At 52.5% G+C, this 27,524-nt stretch overlaps 2 protein-coding genes across 2 annotated transcripts; one reads left to right on the top strand and one right to left on the bottom strand.

Moving 5' to 3' along the window:
* Positions 1 to 527: 527 nt before the first annotated feature.
* CDK5RAP3 (CDK5 regulatory subunit associated protein 3) lies at positions 528 to 12,628 on the bottom strand. The gene is made up of 15 exons (XM_054585494.1): positions 12,550 to 12,628; positions 10,230 to 10,360; positions 9,960 to 10,005; positions 7,355 to 7,486; positions 6,953 to 7,053; positions 6,553 to 6,601; positions 5,681 to 5,859; positions 5,345 to 5,481; positions 4,977 to 5,121; positions 4,470 to 4,580; positions 3,977 to 4,055; positions 3,344 to 3,432; positions 1,533 to 1,738; positions 1,008 to 1,179; positions 528 to 909 (listed from the first exon to the last, which is right to left on the bottom strand). The coding sequence occupies exons 1-15, from the start codon at positions 12,626 to 12,628 to the stop codon at positions 844 to 846; spliced, it is 1,722 nt and encodes a 573-aa protein (XP_054441469.1). The 3' UTR covers positions 528 to 843.
* An 8,149-nt stretch (positions 12,629 to 20,777) lies between these two features.
* PRR15L (proline rich 15 like) lies at positions 20,778 to 25,437 on the top strand. Its single transcript, XM_054585503.1, has 2 exons — positions 20,778 to 20,991; positions 24,334 to 25,437. The coding sequence occupies exon 2, from the start codon at positions 24,362 to 24,364 to the stop codon at positions 24,662 to 24,664; it is 303 nt and encodes a 100-aa protein (XP_054441478.1). The 5' UTR covers positions 20,778 to 20,991; positions 24,334 to 24,361; the 3' UTR covers positions 24,665 to 25,437.
* The last annotated feature ends 2,087 nt before the right edge of the window (positions 25,438 to 27,524 follow it).

Genomic DNA, 27,524 nt, shown 5'->3' with positions numbered 1-27,524 from the left:
TCTGCTATGAAATTAAAATCGAATTGCCGGCCACCCCCAACCCCTACCCTTCCTGGGAAACGGAGATGGGTAGGTGGCTTGGGAGAGGGGTGCTATCCTGGGGTGGGCTCTGCCCAATCACGGAGCAGCCAGTTACGGGCAGGAAGTGGACAGGCAGCTAGTGAAGGTGACAACTCCTGTCTCCACCTTGTTCATCAGAGCCTTCCTCCCCAAACCACATTTCCCCTCTGCCTGCTGGTAACCTGTGATTAAAAGGGAAATACAGCTCTGCTGGCTCCAACGAGGCCGCCACTTGACTGCTCCTCTTGGGCCGCTGACCTGAGTGGGGGAAGGCTGGGCCTGGCTGAGAGAAAGGGGCCCAACTGACTCAGAGACCTGAGAACCCGTGGCGGAGCCATTTGTAGATACTAATCTGGGCCCTCCCTGACACCACCAGGGAGAAGTCCCTAACCTGGGTCTCCACAGGAACAGCCAATGGGCCAGGGAGCCCACAGGGATCGAGAACCCCATGCAGACAGGTGCGCAGCCTCCACTCCGTGCCCAGAGAAGCAGTAACTGTCAGGAATGGAGCCAGAGGCTCTTCCTCCTTTATTAAGTCCAACTAGATAACGAGAAGCAGCAGAAGCTTCTCGTTCAGGCCAACGGGCCACAGGGCCCATCAAGACAGCTTCCAGCAGAAAGTACAGAGAGCGCCAAGGTCGCCATCTGGGCGAAGGTTCCAACACGTGGCCTTCCATCCTTGTCAGCCTGCTCTCCTGCCGGGAAAGACCCCACGACATCAGCCCTGGCTGCCCTGCTCCGTCCTGAAGGCTCAGAAGACGAGCAGGAAGAACATGGAGAGCGTCACAGAGAGGTTCCTATCAGGTTCACGGGGCGCCCATTGTACCGCTTGGAAATGTCAGCTTCAATCTGAAAGAGAGCGATACCAAGTGCGCGGGAAGCCGAGGGGCCTTGTTCTGTGGAAACTGGGGGTCCTCCCCATGGTGGGTTTCCCCTTCCTGTCTTACCAGCTTCTGCAGCTCCTTGGTCTTCTCTAGCAGCAGGTCCAGCTTGGGCTCCAGAGCTGCCTGCTCCTCAAGTGCTTCCTGCTGCTTCTGCACCATCAGTTTTTTCTTCAAGGCCAGTAGCTGGGATTGCTTCAGCTTTTGCTGGAGGAACTCAGTCACCCTGTCCACATACCTGGGCAGGGCATTAAGGCAGGTGTTTGGTATAGCCGTGAAACCTGAGCATTCCTGTTCGACGGCTGGGCGAGTGCCACTAATCAGATCCCTAATGGGCCTCATCCTTCCACCATTTTCTGTAAGGGTGACCACTCCTGGCTCCCCTCTCCTCCTGGGGAGCAGGTTCTGCCTGCATGCATCAAATCACCCCTTCTTGCCCCACAGAGAATCTGTGTCCCCAGCTGGGACACAGTTATGGAATGAGGTCTAAGAGGTCCCAGAGAAGATGAATACAAGGAGTCAGGGCTGCTCAAGATGGTGGAACCCTGCATGAGGTGCCCGAACAGCCCAATGTCAAGAGGAAAGCCAGACCTTGGTGAGGCCAGGATCATAAACAGGTGCTGCATGCGAAGACTGGTGAGCCGGCCGACCAGATCCTGCAGCACTGACACCATGGCAACCATCTTCTCTTTGGTCTGGCCCTGCAGGATGGCCGGAGCCAGCTGGAACTGGCTCATGGACAGGACGTCTGCCTCCTCGCTCATCTCCACTGCTCTTTGGGACAAGAAGATCTCCAGCTGAGGACCAAGGAGGATTTGGTTCAAATCAAGACAACTCAGAGGCTAAGCCCTCAGAGTGCTCAAAATGAAGACTGAGATGTAAGGGTTAGACTCTGGGTGAGGAGGGGTTCTTCCTTCTGAACGCTTCTACTGCTGGAAACGCGCCAACTCCAATGTGAGAGCTGGGGGTAGCCGCGGCTGTCACTCTCTGGTCTCCCATTTCTATCTCAGGCCCCACCTGGCCCCAGGCCCCGCGGCCTCCTCCCAGCCTATGGATCAGGTAACTGAGAATAGAGAGGTTCAAAGGATTTGCTCAGCCCCCATGAAGGTACTTTCCGTGGGAGGAATGAGACACAGGGCGTAGAAGCCATGTTTGAGAAGCCCTGGAAGGAGAAAGGGTTTGAAGAATCTGAGAACCAGCCACATCTTCCCCCCACCCCCAAAGATTATATTTTTTTTAGAGAGGGGGGAAGGGAGGGAAATAGAGAAGGGAGAGAAACATCTATGCACGCCCCAAATCAGGACCTGGCCCACAACCCAGGCCTATGCCCTGACCGGGAATCGAACTGGCCGCTTTTCTGTTAGCAGGCTGGCATTCAAACCACTGAGCCACACAAGCCAGGGCCCCGCCACATTATCTTGTCACCCTAAGTCAACCCTGGAAACTTGATCCCTCCTATCCCCCTCTCCCAGGGAGGCTAGGAGGAAGCTTTCTGGGCAGAAAGAGGATAGGACTGGTGAGGACAAGGATTCTCACAAAGCTCTCCCCAACCAGCAGGCCACTGGGAAGGGAACAGCCCCAGAGAGCAACAAGCGCAGGCCCCCAGTTTCCCAGCCCCACAAAGTCGGTCCCAGGACACTGGCCCCTTACTCGGGGCTGCTCGACACCTAAGCCACAGGGGTAGTATTGAAACACAAATGAAACCGTGTGGCTCCAAACCTGCTCCAAACCTCCAACAGCTTCTCAGTTCACTCAGAGCAAAAGCCAGAGTTCAGACTCTCCACCGCTCTGATCTCCTTTGCTTCCGCCAGCTCCCAGCTCTGCCACACCGGCCTCCTTGTTCATCAGATGAGCTGGGCATGCTCTCTGCCATCTCAGGGCCTCTGTGATTGCTCTCTCTGACAGAAAAGCCTTTTGGCCAGACTTCGGCATGGCTCTCTCTGCACCCCTGCAGGTCTTGACTCACTGCTCCACCTTTGCTACAAGGCCTTCTCTGATCGCCCACCATACAGCCTGCAGTCGAACAAGCCCCATCTCCCTCCTGGCTTTCTTTTCCTCCACGGCACTTATGTTAACGCCTAACATACTGCATATGTTACTTTACCTTGTTCTTGTCTGCATTCCCCACTAAAACATAAGCCCCAGGAGGACAAGGGCTCCGACCGTCTTACTCCCTGCTGAATCCTGGCATGTGAGGGGGTCCTGTGCCAGGGGTCAGAAAGTGCATACTACCAGTTGGGTGAATGGGGGGGCATCCTGATAATATGTGATGTCGCTGTTCCAGAACAAGGAGACCTTTGGTATCCTTCACAGAAGCAGGAAGAATCAGGTCAGGTGTCTGGAGCGATGCCACCCATGCAGGTGCCAGGACCCCCCACGCCTTGCCCAGGGGATGAAGCTACCTCCATGAGCTCATCAATGAACTGGTTCCGGGTCTCGGGGTATTCAAGAAGCGTCAGGGCGTCTGAGCCCCTGGCCACACCTTCAGGGGCTGCCAGGAAGAGAGAGGAACGATGAAGGAACTAAGGACCGGAGGAGACCCGCCCCCCAAGTTGAGAAGCCCTGGTGGGTTAATGTGGACATGGATTCACTGAACTAAAGCCACTTTCTGTTCCAATCCAAGGAGGAAAGCTTCCCGTCCCCGTGTCTCAGCCCTTATCAGGCATCGGGGCCACCCCCAGCCTGAGGACCATAGAGCTGGGCTCCAGGGAGTGGAGAGGCCGGCCCTCTGCTCTGGTGGGCGGGAGGTGAAGTGTCATCCTGCACTGCCCTCTAGTGGCTCAGATCACTGCTACAGCCTCTCGGCGGGTGCGGGTCTGGCTTAAGGGCCTGTCAGCCCTCCCGGAACCCCGACCCCAGAACGGCTGGCCCACATTGGTCTCCAAAACGTCAAGAGTCTCTAGGCTTAATTTTAAGGAGTCTCTGTCTTCACATCCTCCTCAAAATATTCAAATGTGTGAGAAGCCCAGTCTGAGCAATGCATTTTTTCTTGTCTAGAGACACGGGGGCCTTTGGGCAAGGGCCTGGGCACTTACCCTGGGTTCCAGCCTCCAGCACTGTGATCTGCAAAGCAGCAGCATCGTCTCCCCAGTCTATCCCATCACCCCCAGCTTCCTGGGTGGAGAGCAAAGAACCCCAGGAGTGTTGCATTCTTTCCCCAGCAAAGGGAGCCGGAATAAACCAAAGCCCTCAGCAGGTTCAATGACTGCGCATCTCAACTGCATGAAGGACATGCAGCCTAAGGTAAGTGACAAATGTGGCAGAGAGGGCCCATGTATGTTGCCACCCTCATCCCTGTTTGGAGGGTTACCACCTGCCAACACCTCCACACCTTGTCCCAAACATCAGGAGAAGGGGGGTCAAGACCCTGATCTGTCACTCTGGGATCCCTGTCTCCCCCTGCACTACACCTGGTCTGAGGGCGATGAACTTCGAGTCACACCTTTAAAGACACAGACAATACTTTCCTTCTCGCTAAAGCAGTCATCACAAAAAGTCCTCAGAGACGGACCAAGAGGCCATCCTAACCTTTGAGTCCGATTCCAGGGAGATGTCCCAGTCAATTCCAGCGGCTTGGGCTGAGATGCCAGAGTCAGTCCCTTCAGAAGCCACCTCCATCCCAAAGTCACCCCAGTCAATCTAGAAAGAGAAAAAAAAGTTGGCTCACAGGAGGTGGGTGACGAAAAAGGGCCCTGCCTTCCCACAGGCCCCAGCCGCTTCTGTAGGGAGCGCTAGCACATGGTTCAAACACAGTGGCCTCCGAACTCCCCAAAGGGCAGCCCATTTCGGAGAGCTCATGGGACTGAAGAGTTCCTAGTTCAAAGCCAACCAGCCGGCTGAGACCCTCCAGCACTCACCTATACCCTGACCTCAAGAAGGCCAGAGAAATAAAGGAGTAGGGCCTTCTGGGCCCTCCCACCTATAGCCTCTCTCACACAAACCCCCCTTTCTTCCTCTGGGACTCTGAATTCAGGTGTGAGGGGCTGGGCTGTGTGGGCTGGGGGGCGGGGGCAGCTCTCCCTCTGCTTGTCTTACCGCATCTTCTTCCACCTGCTCAGGAGGCTCCTCGAGGTGTGGCCGCTCTACCACGGAGGGCTCTGTCCCCGTCCTCCACTCGTACACTGTGCAGTTTCCCCGCCTCTGCACAATTCGCAGCATCGGCAACACCTGCGCTTCAGGGCTACAACAGAGCACACAACCAACTCTCCTGCTGCCTGCTTGTGAAGCCAACAGTGGGCTTTGGCCTGGACCATACGGTCAGGTGAGCAAGGCTCTCACAGGTTCAAGTGTGCAAAATAAAACTCAAGTATCATGTGGGAAAAATACAAGTGGGGAAGAGAGAAGAGCCAGGGAAAACAGGCAAACTCTTCCCCCTGCTACAGAGAAGCCAATGTCCTCTTTACCTTTCACACACAAACTCCACACAGGCCTGGTACAGGTCAATGGCTTCCCCCAGGGACTGAGCCCCGGCCCCGATCTCGGCCAGTTGACTCGGCAGCTCCTTCACCAGGGCCAGCAGTTCCCTTCGGACATTGTCCCCCTAGAGAGAATCAAAGAAGTGTGCTAAGACAGTGACGAGAACGGAGTCCAACAGATTCAAGTAAACATGCGAAGACTGGAGACAGGAGAGAAATGCTCAGAAAGGGCACAAGCAGGCTGAGAAGGACGCCCTTCCCAGACGCAAAGGTGCTGGCCCGGAAGACGGACGGAGGCCCCAGGGGCTCCCCGCTCCAGCTCACCGTGATGCCGTACTGCTTGCACGAATGGTAGAACTGCTCCCGCATCTCCGCGGCCCCCGCCTGGCCCTCCTCCTCTTTGCGGCTATACTCTTGCTGCAGTTGCTGGCACTTGGCGATCTGCTTCTTCAGCGACGGGATCTCATAGGTGATGTTCCGAACCAGCAGACTAGAGAGTTCCACTGAAAAGGGCCCAGGAAATTCCCTTTAGACACCCACACCATAAGGCATGCATGCCCCAGGACAGGCACACACATATGCTGGCTTGGTGGCAAGGAGCAAGGGGTGGCCTCCAAATTCCTCCCTGTCCTAGCTGTGGAACCTAAGATAGTCATTTAACCTTTCTAATCCAATTTTCATCTGTACCACAAAGACAGTAATATTTACCATGAGAATTAAAAGAGGGAATCCATATAAAATGCCAAGCATAATTCCTTGTATTTAGTAGGTGCTTAGTAAATATTAGCTATTGTTATTATTATTTATACTGTTAGAAAACACACCCAAACTACAATCAGCCCTTCAGTTACTCTCTCAGGCACCCAATATGGCCCCAAGGATGATCCATGCCTCTTCTGCCTAGTACAGGATGGGGGTGCAGAGGGGAGGGGGCTCCACACTCCACCTTATCAAGAGGTCAGTGGTACAGAACTCGCACATACCAGCTGGGACAGGCCTGGCAATACCCGCTACCTGCCTGGTCCTCCTCCCAACACTCTTTGTGGAATTTATTTTCCCACCTTGCAAATATCTACAGCCCAGACTCATTCCCCATACAGTCTGTGCCTCCTAGAAGCCTAGTGTCCTAGAACCGTGGGGGTGGGCTTTCCCAGTGGCGACCTGGATGCCAACGCGCCCAGGCGGGGCCCCTTTACCTAGGTAGCTGTTGTCCTTCTCATACAGTGCTACAATCTCCTGCCAATCCTGAGGAAGAAGAGACACAGGAAGTGAGTCAGAACTGTACTCAGCAGTCACATCCCAGCTCAATCCCTGAACAGGGGAAGCTCTCCCAGTCTTCGCATCACATCAAACACAAATGCCTTGTCCTCCTTTGTAACACTGGCTGGACCACCCACTTTATTTTAAGAGTGTGGCGCCAATGAGCAATCCCCAAAGCAGCAGGTCTGAAATGTAAACCCGGGGCTGGAGCTACTTTTGGCATAAACTATGGGGACGGAGAGAAAGTTCAGGAAACATTCCATGTAGGCGTCTCCACTGTATCCTCCGAGAGACCAGAGAGGCTCCGATCCCATCACCACCCTCGCCCACACTTGCCTTCATTCGCTGTGAAGAGTACCGGCCAAAAATATTTTTTGTGGAAGCTTCAGTGCCTTTGAGAAGGTCCACAATTCTTAGGCAGTGGAAGTAGTGAATGTCTGGAAAGCAAGGAAGAGCAAAGACTTTGAGAATTCCAGTGTCTTCCCCATCTGCCCTGGCCAGTGCACATGGCTGACTCATGTATCGCCAGAAATGCAAGCATGCATCGCTCTCCCATCATGCACAGCTCTCCCCTTCATCAGTTTGTTTTGGAAGGAACCAGCATCTATACCCCAAACAAAACCTCTCTTTCTCTAGGGATCAGCCCTGTGACTAAACAGCAGGGGAGCCGCTCAGCTGATAAAGACCACTCCAAGGAAGTGGCAGGGGGCTCCTGTAATGTAGCCCCAACGCACTCACAGGATCCCGAGAGCAGCTGGGCAATCTCTTCGCTTTCTGGCATGTCCTGGATGGCAGCGTTGATCTTCTCTCGGATCGTCAGCACCAGACTCTGCCATTTCAGGTTGCAGTGCCTTCTGTCCACCAGCCAGTCTATGTGAGAAACACTCAAATCACTGCGTTCCCATTCACACGGTCAAAATTCTGTCTCTAATTCAAGTGAAGTACGCTAAGACAGTGGCTGAAAGTTGCATTCGTGCTGGTTAAGGTATGGGGGTCATGGCAAGACAGGCCCGAAGGGATGCTTGGGGCTAAACAGACTTTGGCAACTTGACTTCAGAGAGCAATCACCTGGACACAGGGATAAAGAAAAACTTTAAATTGGTCCTGACATCAAAGTGCCACTTTTGACCGCTCTAAATTCTCCATAATATTTTTGCTTCCAGGGGTAATTATAACTTTCCTGACAGAGGATGCTGTTCAACTTCCACTTCCTCAGGGCTGGGATTAACAATGACAATGGAAAATACAGGACGGTTATGCCAAGTCCTGGATGAATGAACAACTGCAAAGCCCCTAATTCCTACAGCGCCCTGAAGACTACATAACACTGGTCTATTCTTACCAGAGAAGTACCACCTTAGACACGTGAATACCAACATGGCTGACCTCCTGGAATCTAGGCCTAGATCTGCGTGTTTAGTGGACGGTATGAGTGACTGGGGGCCGGGCATGCTTCCTCAGCAGGGCAGAGCCAGCAGCTGGACTTTGTGGGTCAGATGGCCCTGGCTTCTAATTATCAACATTTTTGAGCAAGTCTCAACCTCTGTGCCTGTTTCCCCACATGAAAAGGGGAATAATAAAGCCCTGACCAGTTCGATTCCCGGTCAGGGCACATGCCTGGGTTGGGAATTCAGTCCCCAGTCAGGGAATGTATGAGAGGCAACCGATTAATGTTTCTCTCACACATTGATGTGTCTCTCCCTCTTTTCCTCCCTTCCTCTCTCTAAAAATACATTTAAAAATCATTTTTAATGTATTTTTATTTCATTTTTATTAATTCATTTTATTATTTCATTTTTATTATTCATGTATTTCATTTTAGTACTTCACTTATATTCATTTTATTTCATTTTTTAAAATTTATTTTTAGAGAGGAGAAGGGAGGGAAAAAGAGAGAGAGAGAAACATCAATGTGGAGATACATCCCTGGGTTGCCTCTCGCATGCCCCCAAACTGAGGACCTGGCCCACAACCCAGGCATATGCCCTGATCAGGAATCGAACCAGCAACCTTTTAGTCTGCAGGCCAGCACTCAATCCACTGAGCCACACCAACCAGGGCAAATAAACAAAATCTTTTAAAAAATAAAATAAAAAATAAAAAAATAATGGGGATAATAGATACTGCGTGTAAGGGAAAATGTAGGTAAAACACTGAAAACTGTGCCTGGAACATGACGAGGACTCAATAAATCTTAGTGGTCTTCAGTTTTACAATGCCAAGTGCCTAACAATGCACCCGGTATTGAGCAATCCCTCAACAAATGATTGTTGTTTTATTTGTGCTTTTCATGACCAATGACAAGTTCCTGCACCAAGAGCACACATGTGCTAAAGAGATGGGACAAATCTGAAATGAAGCTAAAGAAGCTCCACTAAGTGGCCCCTGACTAAATGGCCCACAGCAGTAAATTCAGAACCTTGCATTGGTTAATAAATCTGCCGACTGGTCAAACTCTGGTTATCATTATACTCCCTCTGCTGTACTCCTTTAAAATTTTCAGAAAGAAAAATTCTGTGGATGTCACAGAACTAGAAGCAAAGGAATGAGGTAGTCAAACAGCAAAACTGGCATCAAATCAAGTAATCCAATGAGCATTTAAAAACTGAGGAGATGCTGGGTAGCTAAGTTGGTCAGGGCATCATCCCCGTATGCCAAAGTCGTGGGTTCGATCCCAGGTCAGGGCATATGCAAGAACTAACGAATGCATAAATAAATGGAACAACAAATCAATGTTTCTCTCACTTTTCCTCTCTCTTTCAAATCAATCCATAAATTAAAAAAAAAAAAATTAAAACCCAGGAGCAGTCCACTTGCCCTTAGAGGGGTCAGAATGAGCAGGTCCTTCCCTGGCCCTGAACTGGGAAGGACTTAGGTAGATCACATACAGACAGCAGGGAGATAAATGGCCTGGCCACTAAAAGGTCTTTATTTACAACTGGTTCTATGTCCCTCTTCTTCCTGAAGTGAAGGGAAGATGGAAGCTTTTAAAAAGAAAAGAGGGAGAGTTTTTTCCTGCTTAATACAAAGAGCATAGACACTGGAGCCTGATACACTTAAGTTCCAATTTCAGATCTGCCATTTAGTTGATGACTGTCTTGGAGGTTTGAGAACACATGCTATGTTACAAGTAGAAAATGCAGGTCAGGTACAGACTATATATGGTGACTTCCTGCTCCTATTAGCGAGGCAGGTAAGGCTACAGATGGGGGCATAGAACGGGATGAGTGGCCTGCGATTTAACAGGGGCCTTGGGGCGTTAGGACTCTCAGCTGTTGACGACAGGGGGTAAGGGGCCAGGACTCCCCCTGAGAGATGGCTTTGCGGGGACTCCCCGTCCTACCGAGCAGCTTGCTGGTCTGGATGTCGATGGGCACGTGCTGATGATCCTGCAGGGAAACACGACAGTGGGGCTTGAGCGAGGGGAGGGGGCGTGCCGCTCGCTCTTTAATTTCAAGAGCACAACCGCCCCCCTGCGGAGCCAGAACAAGTAGCCGAGGAGGGCTGCGCAAGCCCGGGGATGGTGGCCGAGGAGGCGGGTCAGGGACAGATGGACTGAACCCAGTCCCAGGGTCGCGGAGTACCCCCATTTCCCCAGCTCCCGTTCCCGCACCTGCATCTTTCCTTCACTTCTGCTTCCGGCCGACGACCCAGGCACGCCCCGCCTACCACCAATCCAACGCCAGGGTGGCAGAGCTTCGGTTTCTGCACAAACCAGCCTCCTCCGGCCACGTCGCCGCTTTCCTCAAAGCCAATCGGGGCTCTCGCTCCACCCCCGGCTACAAGCCCCACCCACCCCAAGGCTCCGAATGGCTGAGCCCCGAGAGGGGCGGGAGAACAGGAGACAGCCAATGAGAGAGGCGAGGCGGGCTCAGGCCCCGAGAAGGGCGGGGCGCCAAGGAAGGGCTGCAGTGGCGGCGCGGTCACGGCAGGCGGCACACGAGAGCTGGTTGCTGCTGCCTGGAGCTCTCTGGGCGTGGATTAACGCGTCTGTAGGCAGGGTCCTAGCGCCGACGGGGCGACCCGGAGGCCATTAAAAATGCCTTGTTCCCCTCTTGTAGTTTCTTGTAGTAGGTTTCTTGTGACACTTGTCACACTTCGCCTTCCCATTCAGCTTATCTAATAGACATGTGTTGAGCACCTGCCACATGTCTATAGGGTAGGGGAGATGGAAGAGTGTCAAGGGAGGCATTGCAAACATAAAACATAAATTGAGTCTTAAAGGAAGAGCTACAGAAGCAGGGGTGATGTAGGGAGGGGTGTTCCAGGTGGAAGAGACTGTACAGACAAAGCTTTGGAGGTCACAAACTGCAAGAGAGGTGCTGGGAAAAACAGGCAGCAGGACTGGCAAGATAATTGGTGGGGTCCAGGGCAAGATGAAAATGCAAGGCCCTTGCTAAAAAATATGAATTTCAAGAGGGCACTGCATAGGGCACTGCAGGCAGTCTGGCCTGTGTGCATTAAAAGGTGTGAGGCATGGATTGGCTAGAGAAGAGACCGAGGTTGAAGGGCCAGATCGTAGGGAGTCTCATTAAAGAACTTGGACTTCACCCCTGCAAAGAGGAACCATTGAAGGGTTTTTAATGGTTTGAGGCAGGGAGGGACTTGTACAGATTGGCTGCAAGGAGGAAGGATTGATGGGAGATAAGATTGTCAGGAGGTTATTAGACGGAAGTTAGGGCCTGACCTAGGAGAGAGGTCTGAGGAGGAGGGAAAGGGCTGGATTTGAAGATGTTTTGGAGGAAAATAAGCAGTACTAGGCAATTCATTGCGGGGGACGAGGAGGCCTGACACCTAAATGGTTGGATGGGGGATGCAGGATGCTGAGCAGGTGCTGGCAAGAGGGAATCTCAGCTTTGCACTCATAAAGTTGGTGGCGCTGGAGACCCCACGTAGGAAGTGTGCAGGAGGCACTGGGGGCTATAGCCCTAGAGTTCAGTGGAGCCATGCGGCTGGGGATACAGCTTTGGAGAGCCACGGCCTGACTGATCTGTGGTCCTGGTGGTGGCTGAGGCTGAGGGAGGGTATAAGATTCGTCAAGAAGTGGGTAGAACGAGGAGAGATTCCTGGCATCTCACAGGGCTGAGTGTGCCGTTTTGCGCCTCTCCCCTTCCAGATTGTTAGCTCTTCCAGGAGGCTCTGCCTGGTTCTTTCTAAACGACCCCCACCTCGGTGCCAGCATGGCACTTTGGGCTCAGTAAATTTTTTATTAAACTGTGTGGTGTGATATAGCAGTGAGAAGATCTAGATTCCTGCCCAGAGAGATCTTGGACCACTTCCATAACCTCTCTGCCAGCCAGTTTCCTCAGCGCGGAGACAGCACCTATCCTGACTATCTCAAGGTATTGCTGTTTATACACTTAAATAAATAAACATACTAGGTGTATAAAACTCTTTACGGTTTACAACATGCTTTAATATAGTTTCTCATGCTTTGTAAACTTTGTGTGTGTGTAACGTTAATCATTGTTAAAGCATGATTCAAAAAGACTTCCCTGAAAATGGCTCATAGAGCAGAACTAAGGGCCTCTTCAGGGCTCTCTCATGGGAATTTGGCTCCCATCTCAGAGTCCTGACTCAGGCTGTAGGAATTGCTGGGCTCCCCCTTGATTAAACAAACACTTACTGGGCTTCAACTGTGTGTTTCTGGCTCCCTGGGACATCCCAGGAAGCATGGCCCTGCCCCACCCTCAGGGTGCCTCTCTCCGAGAACCAGCAGGCAAGGTGCAGCAGGGTGTGAGGAGTCTGGGAGGCCCAGCCCTGGGGACGTGGTGGACATATAGATCGCTGGCACCTCACCCCACCCTCAGGTTCCTTGAGTGACTCATGTGAAACAGAAGGATGTTTGAGGACAGTCCTACCTCCCTGCTGGCCTCAGAGTGGCTGCTGCCCCAGAGAGCATAGGAGTATGGGCTTTGGACAGCATTCTGCACCTCGTCCTTTTCCAAGGCCACAGAGCACCTCGGGGCCTATGGGCAGCTGAGCACAGAAGAGGTCTGGCATCCAGGGCATGGAGGTCCCGGGGCTCCCAGCCTCTGGAAAGTGGCAGAGATAGGAGAGGGGTGCCTCTGGCTGTGAGTCTCTCACTTCTCCACTGATTTAGCAGGTGGCACACTGAATGGGGGAGAGCAGCACATGCAGCGAGGTGGGGAGGACATAATAAGCATGTGCCAGCTTTGAACGGGACAGCACCTACCCTCAGGGTGCTTAGTGTACAGGCCGCCTTCCATCCTCCTTGTTGTTGTCAGTTTGCTTATTAAGTGATAACCAGGTGCCCCGGGCCAGTGTAGAACCCAATGTTTTACAAGTCTTATCTAATTTGATCCAACAACCTTATAATGTGGGTTACTATTATTAGTCAGATTTTAAAGGCAAAGGAGCTGCCCTGATTAGGTAGCTTAGTTGGTTAGAGCATTGTCCCCGATATGTGAGGTTGGAGGTTCAATCCCCGGACAGGGTACATACAAGAAGCAACCAATGAAATGCATAAATAAGTGAAACAACAGATCGGTATCTCTCTCCCCGCCCCCATCTCTCTTCCTCTCAAGGCAAATTAAAATAATAATAATAATAATAAAGGCAAGGGAGCCAAAGCTTAGACAATTAAGTAACTTTTCTAAGATCATACAGCTGGTGGGGCTGGGATTTAACCCCAGGCCTGTCTGGCTTCCCAGCCTGCATTCCTGTTCTAGGTTGTGGCTTCTCCTACAGCCCTGGCCCTGCCCGCCCCCTCCCACAGTTCAGCCACCACGACCCCAGGTCTCTCTTCCTCCCTCCCCTTCAGCCTGGCTCCCATTTTCTATCCAGTTGTTGTGCCAAACAGTCAGAACCTCCACCCTGCAGTCCCTACCCCTTTCTGAAGTTCTTTCTTTTTTTTAAAACAGATTTTATTTATTTATTTTTAGAGAGAGGGGAAGGAGGGAGAAAGAGAGGAGGAGAAACATCCATGTGTGAGAGAAACATCGATGGGCTGCCTCTTGCATGCGCCCCAACCAGCAACCTAAATGGTGATCCTTTGCTTTGCAGGACAATGCTTGACCAACTGAGCCAGACCAGTCAGGGCTCCAAAGTTCTTTCTTACCACGCCCCATCCTGGGCAAGAACGCCCATTACTTATCTCCCTGCCATATCTATAAAAGGAAGGCTTACCCTTGACATTCAAGTAATCCATTTTTTTAAGTCTGTCATATGTGTATTATTTTACATTTTCTGTGTGTTTGCTCGTAGCCACACTGACTCTGTGAAGCGGGGAGAGAGAGAGAGAGTTAATTGCCTGCTGGGCTGGAAACTCAGCAGCTTCAGATGGGTCTCTTGCTGTTTGCAGTATAATCTCTGTGTAGTGTTTTTCAGTCTGTCTCCCCAACTAGTCTGCAAGCACCTTGTGGGCAGGGAGGACAGACTTGTTTACCTCTATAACCCCAGCACCTGGGCTGATACCTGAACTTGAATGTGAGGTGCTTAATAGATGCTTGTAAAGGAAGCGATAAGAGAAGGCGCAGCATGAGTATGAAAGCAGTGAGTGATGAGTGGGGACTAGGATCACTTGGTCTGCAGGGAGGGCTTTGTGTTCCCAGTTCTTTTCCTGATCTCTCTCTCTGTAGCTCAGGATTTGCAGTCAGTCCCCTTGGAACCACTTGGAACCAGAGGGAGGAAATCAGAGTGAAGATATCAGAGCTCATTGGCTTCACAAGTTAAGCACAGGCCAGCACAGGAGAAGTACCATGTGAGCTGAGTCTTGCAGGATGGGAATGAATTGTGGCAGAAGGGAGAGAAGAGAGGAGAGGAACAAAAGTGATGGGTGTCATTCTAGGAAGAGGTAATCTCATGAATAAAGCACAAGGTGAGAGAGAGTGTGGCTATTCCAGAAGTTTACCATGGGAGCAGGGGATGTTTATGGGGAGAGTGGAAAGATACTTGGTTGAAGAGGTTGGCCAGAGGATATCATGAAGGATGCTCAGGTCCATGACAAAGGGTTGAAATTTAATCCTGCAGGACTTCTGGTCAAGATGGCTGTGTAGAGAGACATGGCTTGCCTCTTCACACAACCACATCAAAATTACAACTATAGAACAACCATCACTCAGAGCCATCAGAAATCGAGTCAAATGGAAATCTGACAACTACAGAATTAAAGAAACCACATCCACCCAGACTAGTAGCAGGGGCACAGATGTGGAATGGGCTGGTCCTACACCCACATGTGAGGGATAAAAATTTGGAAGGGGTATCTCAGGAGTGAGGAGTCCCAGCCCCACACCAGACTACCCAGCCCAGGGTTCCAGTGCCTGGAAGATAAGTCCCCACAACTTCTGGTTGCACAAACCAGCAGGGATTGAATTGGTGGAAGAAACTTCAGGAGCCCCAAGCAGTTCCTCTTAAAGAATCCACACATGGACTCGCCTACTCAGACTCACTCCCTCTGAGCTCCAGCACTGGGGTAGCAGCTTGAAAGCCACCAGTAGCATAAAGGGAGGAATAAAAATGTCTGGCATCAAGGCAAGCAGAGGCCATTGTCTCTTTTCTAAAGCCTCCCCCCACAGAACCACTGATCCACAGCGCTGGCAAGCTGGTGCCATATCTGAGATTCCATCAATCTGGCTAACACTGTGTGACCTGCCCTGGAGATCCCTAGAGACTCCGCCCCACCCAAACATTACAGGCCCACCCAAGGTGCTTTTCCATATGAATGGCTGGTCTTGGCTCACGTTTCACAACTTCCTAAATCGCCTCTAATAAGCAACAGCTGGCCTCAGTGAGCCCCAGGCCCAGCACTAGCAGCAGCCAGCCTAGATTCACAGCATGGCTTTGCCTGGGAATCTCCAAGCCCAGCACAAGTAGGAGACATCTCAGATTGCTTTATAGCTCAGGCAGGGTTGGCCCTGGGCAAAACACAGATAGGGGCTGACCTTGGCCTGCACCACCTGAGAAACCCCTGGGCCTGAACACCCAGTGGACAGCTACAGACCACGTAGGAGCTCCAACACCCTTCCCCCACACAGCTGATCCTCCACTGGGACAGAGGGTGTCTTTCAGCCAGCTGGCCTGGGTAAATCCTTCCCATTGATCTGCCAGTAGCAACCAAGGCTCAACTGTAAGAAGAAAGTGTACTCAGCCCACACAAAGGGCACACCTTGAGAACCCAGCCTGGGTGATAGGGGAGGCTGTGCCACTGGACCCTACAGGACACCTACTACATTAGGCCACAAGGACCAAAGCAGCTCAACTTAATACATAGAAACAAACACAGAGAGGCTGCCAAAACAAGGAAACAAAGAAATATGGCTCAAATAAAAAAACAGATAAAAATTCCAGAAAAAGAGCTAAACAAAATGGCGATAAGCAACCTATCAGATGCAGAGTTCAAAACACTGGTTATACGGATGCTCAATTTAGTGAGGACTTCAGCAGCATAAAAAAGATCCAGCCAGAAACAAAGGTTATACTAATTGAGATATAGAACAATTTATAGGGAAACAACAGTAGAGTAGATGAAGCCGAGAATCAAATCAATGATTTGAAACATAAGGAAGTGAAAAACAACCAATCAGAACAACAAGAAGAAAAAAGAATACAAAAATATGAGAATAGTAGAAGCAGCCTCTGGGACAACTTCAAAAGTGTCCAACATTCACATGATAAGGGTGCCAGAAGGGGAAGAGAAACAGCAAGAAATTGGAAATCTACTTGAAAAAATAAAGAAAATTTCCCTAATGTGGTGAAGGAAATAGATCTGCAAGTCCAGGAAAAACAGAGACTCCCAAACAAGATGGATACAAAGAGGTCCACTCCCGGACATGTCATAATTAAAAAGCCGAAGGTTAAAGATAAAGAAAGAATCTTCAAATCAGCAAGAGAAAAGAAGTTAGTTAACTACAGGGGAGTTCCCATAAGACTGTCAGACAGATCCCTGGAAAGTTGTAGAATTGTGTCAAGGATCCAGGAACCCATAAATACATTTATATTGATGTGACTTTATTTGGAAAAGGAGACTTTGCAGGTAAAATTAAGATTCTTGAGATGGGGAGATCATCCTGTATTATCTGGGTGGGCCCTAAATCCCACCAGCACCAGTGTCCTTATAAGAGACGCAGAGGGAGATTAGATACGCGGAAAAGAAGGTGATGTGAGGATGGAGGAAGCAGAGATTGGCGTGATGCAGCCATGAACCAAGAAATGCCTATGGCCACCAGGTACTGGAAGAGGCAAGGAATGACTGTCCCTGGAGCCACCAAAGGGATCGTGGCCCTGCAAGCACCTTGGTCTTGTTGTACCCACTTAGAGGACCCACCTGGGGGTGGTAATGAGGATTTAGAGTTCGCATAGGCAACCCTGGCTGATGTGGCTCAGTGGATTGAGTGTTGGCCTGTGAACCGAAAGGCCACCGATTCGGGTCTAAGCCAGGGTACATGTCTGGGTTACAGACCAGGTCCCCAGCTGGGGGTGCATGAGAGGCAAGCAATCTATGGCTGTATCTCTCACACATCGATGTTTCTCTCCTTCTCTTTCTCCTTCCCTTCCCCTCCCTCTAAAAAATAAATAAATAAAATCTTCCCCCCAAAAAAGAGTTCACACAGGCAGAGTATTTGGAACAGTGCCTGAAACACAGTCCTTCTGAATATTGACCACCCGTACCCCTACTTCCCCACTGTGGCCCCCGAAAGGGGAGCCCTCCCACAAAAACAAGGGGAAAGCTCCCTCCAATGGTAACCTCATTGCCCACCTCAGATCAGAATGCAGCTTCCGCCTGCCCCTGCCCGCCTCCCCGCTGCACTCGGTGTGGCCCCCAGAGACCAATTTTTGGTCTTGCTCCACTCATCACCTCGGCCAGGCGGAGCACCCCCACCACCTCCAGCGCCCCGGCCTTCCAGAGGAGGGGGTTGCTGAGGAGAGTGGAGAGTTACTTCTTTTCCCTGTTTTGGGAAAGAAGTAACCCTGGAGCCTGGATCTACTCCCTGGGCCGAGGTCAGTATGATAGGAACCATCTGCCAGGCCAGAGGGGATCTTCAGAGAAATGACCACAAAAATGAAGGCCCCGTGCCCCAACAGGCCACCAAGGTCCTTGGAACTCTCTTAGTGTATTTTACTTGTCATATTCAACAAGGACGCATTTCTGAAAACGTGTCCATTGTACATTTGTTTGTGGAATATCACACTTGAACATAGTTTCAGAACAGGGCATTTAAAGGTGAGATTATAAAGCAATAAAGCAGCTTGTGTGGGAGTGGTCTGTTAAAGGGATATTCATAGTTATGGCCTTATCTCAAACTCCCCTCCCAACCCTACTCCTCCCAAAAATAGATCTCGCAAAGCCAGGGACTGGGCCTGACTTCCCAGGCTGGTCTCTCCCGGGAGTGTGGGTTGGGGTCCCGGTTCTGGAACCCTGCCCTCTGCAGCTCTTTCTGGGGCTCCTTCTTCAGTGTGGGGCTGAGAGAACAGGATTCTGCCCCCGTGGGTCCCAGGAATCAGAAGGAGGCCTGGGTTTCAGAGCCGAGGGGAAACGAGTGCTTTCAACATGAGCCTCTTCCTGTAGAGAAGGAAATGGTGCCCTGGCCAGATGGCTCTATTGGTTGGAGCATCTTCCCATATGCCAAAAAGGTTGGGGGTTCGATCCCCCGTCAGGGCACATACTTAGGTTGCAGGTTCCATCCCTAGTCAGGACGGGTAGGGGAGGCAGCCAATGGATGTTTCTCTCTCAAGTCAATGTTTCTCTCTCTCTCTTTCTCCCTCTCTGTCTAAAAACAATTAACATATCCTTGGGTGAGGATTTAAAAAAAAGAAATGGTGTCCTGACCCTGGTTAGAGTCTCCCAAACTACTGCCCATCCCTCAGTCCTTCCAGGCTCTTCTCAACACCTGAGCTTGGATGAGTTTTTAGCCTCTTTCAGTGTCTTCTGGGCTGGACATCCACTCTCAGATAGACCAGGCTTTCAGAGAAGTGGAAGATCTAGGAAGCTGTGGGCATCTTCCTGGGACAACTATGTACTCTTCCCACGGGAAGCAAGAGACCTTGCGAAAATGACATCTTCGATTCACATAAAGCCTGGGGAGACACTGCGACAGCAAGCCTGCCATAGCCGAGGCCACGAGAAGCGAAACAAATGGGGTTTCTCTCACACTTACCTGCCCCAGGGAGCAGGGGACAAAGGCGATTGGCTACATTAAGAATTTCTCAGGGTAAAGACGGCTTCTATTTCTCCTTTGGGTTTTAAAGCTTGCATTTATATTAAGCGTCAGGCCTGTATCAGTGATAGATAAGTGTAGACTCAGGACCTAAAATTCTATCAGGGAGGCAAACACATGAATGAATCGTTACAATACTACATATGTGTGTGTGTACATATATGTATATATAATCAACTTTGGTATATATCATGTTAAATGGAAGCATAGGAACGAGAAACTTCCTGGTGAGGTAGGAGGCAAATAGTTATTCGGGTCTTGAGAGATGAATAGGAGTTTGTCTTGCTTTACTCAGTGGGTGGTGAAGCCGCTCCTGGCCAAGGGCACAGCATGCATTCCTTGTCCCTCCCTCCTAGGTAGCCTCTGCGTCCGGGGCCGTAGGCAGAGAAAGGGCCTAATGGGCACCTTCAGGGAAGGTTGGGAGAGGAAGCTGCAGAAGCCCCGTCCTAGGAGGACCAGGCTGGGTGGGTACCACTGTGGGCCATGGGGAACCTTTGAAGGACTGTCCCTCTGAGGCTTAGGGGCACCTGTTTAGGATGGAGGGGATAAAGTCACAGGCCACGAGAAGCTGAGCCGACAGTGAGGCAGGCCTGAGAGTGGGTTAGTTAGGATTTAAAATATAACTCAGGGGGAGAAACAGGGGAAGAGAGAATTGGGTGCCTTTTCTCTACCTAGTGCCTCCCTTGGAACCTGGCACACACACGCTCAGTCCACGGAGGAAGGCAGCTGGGCGGGGGATTGAGCATCTATCTAAGATGGGCAGCACCGGGCCTGGAGGCTGCAGGGACATTCAACATGCAGCAGTTTCCCTCTCTCCAGTGACACTCGTCCGTCTGAGGGGACAGAGAATGCAAGCACAAACAGGCCACCTGAAGGTGGCTACAAACAACCTTCTCCAACCCGTGTGCCATCTGTTAGAGCAGCAGGGGCTGAGGGCTGCCTGCAAGCGGCCTTGGCTGATGCAGTTTTGCAAGAGGGGGTGTGGCTCCGCGGTGAGGGGCCAGTGAGGGCACCCCTGTGTGTGCACACTCTGCCTCCTGGCCTTCCTGTCTCTTCCCACCCCACCAGGACCCCTCCCCGCCTCCCTCCCTGAGAGCATGCCCCAGGTTTTGCACCCTTTATGATACCCAGTAAGGTCCGTCCAGGGGACAGCTGGACGTTTGGGGGAAGTTGAATGAAGTGGGCTTTGGGGGTGGGGAGGCCTTCACAGGTCTCTTTGAGAGGCTAATAAAAGTATGATCTCGTATACAGAAAAATAAACGCCTCTCTGCCCACACACATGGGCCTTTGCATATGATTTCTAAGCGGCCCAAAGCCCACCTCTAAGCAAGGGAGGAGGGGATGTGGACGTTTGAGCTTGTGGCGAGTCTGGAGAGCAGGGCCCAAAGAGGGGCCGGGGTCCCCTTCCCACCCTAGCCTGGGAGACCTTGAGGAGTGGCTCTTTGGGTCAGGCGAGAACCACAGCCCCTCGCCCAGTGCCCACCTGAGGAGCACTGAACGTGGGGTGGAGCAGACAGCCAGGGAACCGGTCTGCCAACCAGTTTAACCAGGGACTGGTTTCGACTCTGGAGTTCAAAGGAGCAGGGTGCACCCTGTTCTTCTCGGCCAACAACGGGAGCAGCGGCCCTTAACCCTTTCCCAGTTGTGCCCGGGGCAAAGTCCAGACTCTTTGGAGCTGGAAAGGGATCTGAACCTCCTTGGGGCATGAAACGGGGTGGAGGTGAACTTGGTTACATTTGGCCAGCAACCAGGCACCCTGAGAGCGGGGAAACTGAGGCGAGAGGCTTCCTTCCGACAACCTCAGCCTTCCCTTGGGATTCCCTCCTCCAGGCGAGGCGGTCCCTGGAGGACCCTGGCTTCTGGGTGGGTGCAGGGGCACTGGGATTGGATTACTGAGGTAATGAATATTCATCAGCCCCAGCCGGCCTCTGCTTCTGTTTACTCAGCCGGGAGGGGCTGGGTTTCAGGTTCACCTTGACTCCTGGAGGCGCAGTGAGCAGGTACCCGCTTCTGCACCTGTTTCTCTTGCACCTGCTGCACAGCTGCTCCTACTCAGCTCACCTGGACTGAGCCTCGCCTGGCGCTGCACCCTGGCGGCACCCCCAGCTCCCCCAGGCTCCCCTCCGGGCAGCACCTGCACTCAGCTCCTTCTCTAGGGAAGGTCTCACCTCCAGCCCACAGCAGTCAGGATTACAGGTACAGGCAGAGGGGTGGGCAGGTGGGGAAACCAAGGCACAGTCAGGGCACCCGGTTCTGCCTCCATGGCTGACGAACCCAGCTGGGAAGGCGGACCCAGGCCTGCCAGCTCCCACCTCTCCCTAGGTGAGCTGGCAGAATTCAGGACTCATCCCATTGGCTTCTTGGAGTTAATCCAGGCCTCCAACAGAGTTCCTTCTGGGAAAGTTTCACTCCAGAGCGGTTCCATTAACTCTTGCTGAGCTGGAACCTACCAGCTCCGACCCTCCAGCCTGGAGGATGTTTCTGTCTGTGGGGCAGGAACCACTCCCTGTTCCTATGGAGGGTACACCAGTCTCCTCTGGGGGAGAAGTCCCACAGGGGCCCTGAAGAGGGCCGAGGGCTAGGGGCTCTGGATTTTGTCTTATAACATAAAAGCTGACTTGTTCCGCCAACCTCCCTCTACCCCTCCACCTTGCCACAGTCAACGGTTAACTTGGATCAGCTAAGAAGGAGCTCTACCCAGCCTGGACAAGGCCCTTAGAGCAGCTCGAAAACCTCAGCTGGGGTGCCCACGTGCAGGCCACGGTGCTGGCTGTCCTAGGCAAGAGGTGGCCGGCTGTCCCAGGCAAGGGGTGGCCGGCTGTCCCGTGAGGCCTCCTGAGGCCGGGTTCCCAAGCTGTGCAAACAGCGAAGGTGTAGCGGGCCTCCTCAGAGGCAGATTTCTATCAGCCCAGGAATTGCAGGGCCCCAGGGCAAAAGCTCAGCCCTCAGCTCGGCCAGCTCAGGGCCGTGTATAAGCAGACTGCAGACCATGTGTCACCAAATGCTGGATCTGCAAAAAATCCCAATTCCACCCCCTCCCAGCCCTTCCAGCCTTCTGTGATTAGACATGGGCGCGTGGCTGTGGGTACCTTGTTCTTGGCTACTCTGGATAGCTGGGAAGTTTGGATTTCACTTCTTTTTTTCTTTCTTTTTTTTTTAAAGTCAGATTTTACATTCTCTTGGAGTAGCTCACTATTTACAAGAATCTTACAGTTAGCTGGATTATTCTGCGGAAGGAATAATTTAGGTGTTTTGCAAGTTCAGATTTCCATAGGTCAGGCTTGCCTAGAGGGGTGAATACCTGCTTGCTTGCGCTGGAATGTTCTACACAGAGGGACAGCAATGCCTCGCAAAAAGTATTCTAAAGAGACCAGAGTTCACGCCAGGAGACAAGGGCACTGGTGCCTTGGTGCCGTGGGAGCCAGGGCAGGGTCCAAGGGCCATTCCCGGTTTCCTGACAAGTTCCCTGTGATCTGTCCCTCCCTGTGGACGCCAGCTTGAAATACCCGTGAAAGCGGGTGTATTTTAACTGGCACAGGCAGAAGCCACTTCCTCCCGTGGAACTGGGCACAGTCTGGTGATTGCTGTCGATTCAGGAGCTGGGTCCCCACGTTCCTTGGCAGCCCTGGGTGGGTGGTGGGGCGCTGCGGGACTTGCCCCGGGCCAGGTGCGATGGGGGGCACCCACAGGCCAGACAAGCGTCCTGTCCCTCCTTCCCTGCCCTCCTCACAGCTCCTTCCAGAACCCATTCTGGAACGCCGCGTTCTGTGCAAGGCTGTGCTAAGCCCAGGTGGGGCAGGCTGCCAAAGCAAACCTCTCAAGCTGTGCCCACGGTGCGCTCGCCACCCCAGGGTGCCCTGAAAGTATTTGTCTGGCTACTCTTACCCTCCCCTCACTTTCTAAGTGGGAGCTGCACACGACCTCCCCTGGGTTCTTGTGCTTCTGCAGCTCAGCTAGGGGGACAGAGCAGGCAATGTGGGATCAGCTTTCTGGACAAAGCGGTGAAAAGGAATCGGTTGAGGGTGTGCTCTGGGCAAGAAGACGGGTATATGGGGGGACAGGGGACGACAGCAAGGGTACCAGTGGATGGAGGCACTCAGCTCATTCCAAGCCTAGGCCAGCACCCTGCCTTCATTTTTCCTGAATTTGATACGCTCCTTTTCTTAAACAAAAACAAAAACAAAAAAACTCCACACTCACTATGGAAAATCTGGAAATCAGAAGAATGGAGGTTCTCCATACTGCTTCTATGTTAAGAAAACCGCTACCAATCATTGATCATATTTCTTTCTGGCCCTTCTAGAAAAGGCAGTTAAGACCATCAGTTTTTAGGAGAGGGTACAGTTGCCCGAGCTTGGGCTGGCTGACCATCTGGCTTTCCGGTGTGTTGTGGCTACTGCCTCCCACGCAGGACCTTTCCCAGCCCCGCCCAGCAGTCCGGAGGCGCCTCTCCAGACACAGAGAGGCCTTGACTACTCATCCCTCTGCCTGCTTTTACACTGATCTTAATTCCTCTGCTTTACTGTCTCCTTCCATCTTACACACCCCGCCTGTCAGGATGTCCAGGCAGCTTTACCTCCCCAAATTTCCACCCGCTTAGACAGCACCTTTGTGGAGTTTAGTAAGTGGCGAGGTCGCATCCAGGGCACGTCGCTCGGATGTCAGCCCTCTCAGCCCCCGCAGCCCACCTGTGTTGGGCGGCCTTATGGACAGTCCAACCTGTGATAACCGCATCTCACATGTACCTCTTGGCCCCACCAAACCTCCTTCCAAATTTTCAGCTCCCCTTCAAACTCCTCTCCCCGTGGAAGATGGGTGGGGGAAGGGAGCCACCCCTCGAGAATTTATTACCATTATTGTAAGTTCTACTTTGCAAGGCATATCTACTTCCATGGGTAGACATCAATGTCAGAGCTAAATATGAGGGCTGGGAAGGATGGATGAGGATACTGAGGTCCAGAGAATTAACCTGCCAGAGGTCACGAAGCTGGAACAGTTCCCAGGACTTCCCATTCCCAGCCTGAGGTCCTTTTCCCTTAGAAAAAGCCCAGTTGCTTCCGCAGTATTGCTGGTCACCACTGGGAAGTCCAGATCACTTCAAACATCACAAATTACATTTCATAATCAATTTCAAGCAAAATGCACAGGGTGTTTCTGTCCAGTTGACCATCTGCCCAGAGGGTGTCAAAGGCCTGGACGCCTTTGACCACCGTTCACCTTCCTGCAGTCCCAAGAGACCTGGAAGCTGGAAGCTGCGTGGCAGTGGTGTGTGGCTTCCCCCACTGTCACCTGCACCTGGGTCCGACAGCTCTCCCATCGGCGTGCACGTGGCCGTCCTTCCCCAGACCCTCTCTCTTCTCAGACTCCCCGAATGCGCTGCACCACTAACCTGAATCCTGGGTTCACTCTGCCCCCTGTAATTCTTTTAGGCCTGGGCTACTCCAATAGCCTGTGGTTAGCAGTCTTGACTCGGCTGCCCCAAGGCACGCCCCTCTTTCTCCCCACTGACCCCTTTCTCTCCTGTCCCTGCTCCTGCAGAGAGCCCACCCTCTACTCAGGGAGCGCCATGACCGAAGTTGGTTGGTGGAAGCTGACCTTCCTCCGGAAAAAGAAATCCACCCCCAAGGTGCTGTATGAGATCCCTGACACCTATGCCCAAACTGAGGGCAGCGCGGAGCCCCCACGGCCCGAGGGCGGGGACACCAACAGTGACTTTAATACCCGCCTGGAGAAGATTGTGGACAAGAGCACAAAGGGCAAGCATGTCAAGGTCTCCAATTCTGGCCGCTTCAAGGAGAAGAAAAAAGTTCGAGCCACTCTGGCGGAGAACCCCAACCTCTTTGAGGACAGGGAGGGCAAAGGACAGTGAAGGGGGCCATGGAGGATGCTAGCGCCTCCCTGCTCCTTGCGGTAGGCTGCGCCGACAGGAGCTTGCCACGCGGGCCTCTGGCCCCAGCTGAAGCCGCGGGGGGCAGTTGATGCCTACTGGCAGGAATGTGTGGTTTTAGGTTTGTATTTATGTGCCCCAGCTCACTGGAAAGCCTGGGAGATCCCAGGGTCCTCCCAGTCCCCCCAACCACATAGAAAGGCACTCCGGTTCAAAGATGAGAAGTGCCAGCCATGAAAGACAGCCCTCCTTGCAGCCACGTCAGGGCGGGCAGGGAGGAGGCCGAGGAATGGAAAGAGGGAGCCTGTCTGACTTCACCTCCTCCCAGGGCACAGGGTCAGGGGTGAATCTGAATTGCTGTTCCCTCTACTTTCTCAACCCATGACTGTTCCCTGGACCAATTCGGAGAGTGCATTTCCCAGAAGCCATGTGATGGGGGCTGATTCCAGGAACCAGAGGCGAACTGAACTTGAGCTCACCTCCTAACGTGAGGGGGAAACTGGCTGGAACTTTGCCCTCTTAGAGGTGCAGGGGAGGGAGGACCCTGGCACTCCCTGGGGGTGCTGCAGAAGGCCAGGTTAGGGACCCCGAGGGTCCAAATTAAGGGAGGGGGGAGGCAGCTCTGGTAGCAGCTGAAAGCAGCCAGGCCTCTTCTCTCCTTCCCTACTTGTACTGACGATGGGTCAAGCCCCAGAGATGAGTCCTGAAGCCTTGAATTTTGTTTAAAAAAATAATTGTAGTTTTCTCTCTTTGTAATAAACAATGCTGCAAAAGCAGAGAACCTATTTATACACTTTATATGCTTGCTTTGCATTTATTAACAGTTTCTCATGCCTTTATCTCTTTCACATGAGTAAATTGGAACTTGGTGCTTAAACCATTCCTTTCGAATTTCAGAAAGGGTCCCCAGGTGTCAGAATGGAGTAACTGGGACGCTGATCTCACCACCAAGCACACGTAGCATCTGGGGACAGAGAGAACAAAGGAAGGAGCTTGTGACACCTTGGTGGTCAGTTCCTCTGGTCAACAGACAGGCCATCAGGGGCTCCAAGGGAATGGAGCAGAACTTCGGTGACTGACCCAAAGTCACCACAGTTTGGTTTGGGATCGGGATTCAAATACTGGTTTGACCCCTTAGTTGTTGGGTGATTTGGGACACACTAAAAAAACCAAAAACACAAAAAAACCTCTGAGCCTCAGTTTTGTCTTCTATAAAAGGGGCTGTAGTGACACCAATTTCACAGGGAGCGGTGGCTTTTAAGTGGCCCATAAGTAGTCCTGTCACATAGGTCTATTTATGGGCCACTTAATAGCAACAGGTGCTCAGTTATCACTGGCTTTCTGTGCCCCTCTCCATTATTGAGGCGCTCTGCCATAGCCCGCGGCTTCCATTTAAGGAAGAGGAGAGAGCGGGCTCCTTATGCTGTTGCTTCTAGATCTTTCTCAAGCCCCAGAAGCTGGGAACTGGACAGAAATTGGCCAAGTCTCTGGAGCTCCTAGTGGGGACATGGACAGACCAAGGTGGCGACTAGACCAAACAATGTGGTCCAGCAGCGTCCAGGTCAGCTCCTGGTAGGCTGCTCCGCCACCCCACCCCAAGGAGCTTTCTCAGGAAGTTTATTAGCAAAACAAACAGACCTTACAAGGGGCCTTTGTGAGGTGGCCTCGCCCTGGGCAGGGGGGCTGTGAGGATGAGTGAGGGAGGCCGGGAGCTGGAGGGAGGGAAGGAGGACTCTTCCCGTCCCTCCTCATTGCATGGAACTTTCTAGGGTCTCCTCAATTTCTCAGTCCATAAAGCCTCCCCCAGAGGAGCAGACTTCCCCCGCACCCCAGCCTGGCCCAGTGTTAAACCCTGACGTTTACAGAGGGTTCAATGTGGGCCCTGCGGCAAGTACTCCCCGAGGCTCCTTATTTAATCCTCTCATCCCCTGAGACAGGGGCTATCGTCAATTATCCCCGTTGCCCTGTGAGTTAACTGAGGCTGAGAGGTTACATCGCTTGCCCGAGGTCATGCCCTCACAGCAGAGGAGTTGGAACTGAAGCCAGGCCTGGACTGTACCTGTGACCACTGAACAACACAGCCCCCCCCCCCCCCCCCCCGCCTTGATTTTCATCTGCTTAGGGGATGAGAAACTGAGGCTCAGGGCAAAGAAAGGAACACAGTCACCTTCTGCTGACGGGGAGGGGAGGTGGGAATCTGGGAGGTGAGCACCATTTGAGGGTGCTGCAGACTCTGGGACCACTGGGGGAAAGCAGCCAGCTCTGAGGCTGGGTGTGCCCTGAGATCCCAGACGGTAAGGGACGTCCCGCACGAGCCGTCCTGAGCTTCCCTGGGGCAAGGGTGGGGGACGAGGCTGGGTCCTGGGCCGCAGACCCTACCTGTGGCCTAATACTGACGTAATTAATGCCTGACCTAATGCTGGTACCGTATTGCCACCATTACTCCTCTTAGGTGAGAGGGTCTGCAGGCCCCTCTGCCCCGCGCATGCAACCGTGCTCCACAGCCCCGAAGTAATGACTGCAGGAAAATTCAGGGAAACTCCACATACACCCCTGCGCTTGGAATTAGTGGATGGGGGTGAGGAAGTGGAGTGGGTGTGAATGGCTAAACAGAGCTCTGGCTGCCCAGGGAGGCAGAGCCCAGGCAGCCGCCAGCTTTCACCAGGCCGGAGAAGGAGGAACCGAAAGTGCAAATATGTGCAGGAGCTGGGGAGAGGCTATGGGTTATCGACCACAGTTTCACTGGGACTCGACCCAAGGGGGGAGGGGGAGGCAGGAGGGGCCAGCTAGCAGTGGCCTGCGCTGCCCAGAAGGGACCAACCTTGGGCAGCGGGCTCCCCCT

The sequence above is a fragment of the Pteronotus mesoamericanus genome, unplaced genomic scaffold (genome assembly GCF_021234165.1).
Source record: "Pteronotus mesoamericanus isolate MK-2021 breed Mesoamerican mustached bat unplaced genomic scaffold, CSHL_Meso_final contig_84, whole genome shotgun sequence".
Taxonomy (NCBI): Eukaryota; Metazoa; Chordata; class Mammalia; order Chiroptera; family Mormoopidae; genus Pteronotus; species Pteronotus mesoamericanus.
Note: the sequence above shows the minus strand (reverse complement) of the source record. Positions and strands in the feature narration are given on the sequence as shown.

What these genes read in the sequence shown, in the direction of transcription:
- CDK5RAP3 (XM_054585494.1), bottom strand. Translation starts at nt 12,628, where the DNA reads ATGCCCTGGATGCCAGACCTCTTCTGTGCTCAGCTGCCCATAGGCCCC. An exon ending in GTGGAGTTTGTGTGTGAAAG is followed by an intron (nt 5,122 to 5,344) that starts GTAAAGAGGACA and finishes GCTCTGTTGTAG; the next exon opens with CCCTGAAGCGCAGGTGTTGC. An exon ending in ATGATCCTGGCCTCACCAAG is followed by an intron (nt 1,180 to 1,532) that starts GTCTGGCTTTCC and finishes TGCCCTGCCCAG; the next exon opens with GTATGTGGACAGGGTGACTG.
- PRR15L (XM_054585503.1), top strand. Translation starts at nt 24,362, where the DNA reads ATGACCGAAGTTGGTTGGTGGAAGCTGACCTTCCTCCGGAAAAAGAAA.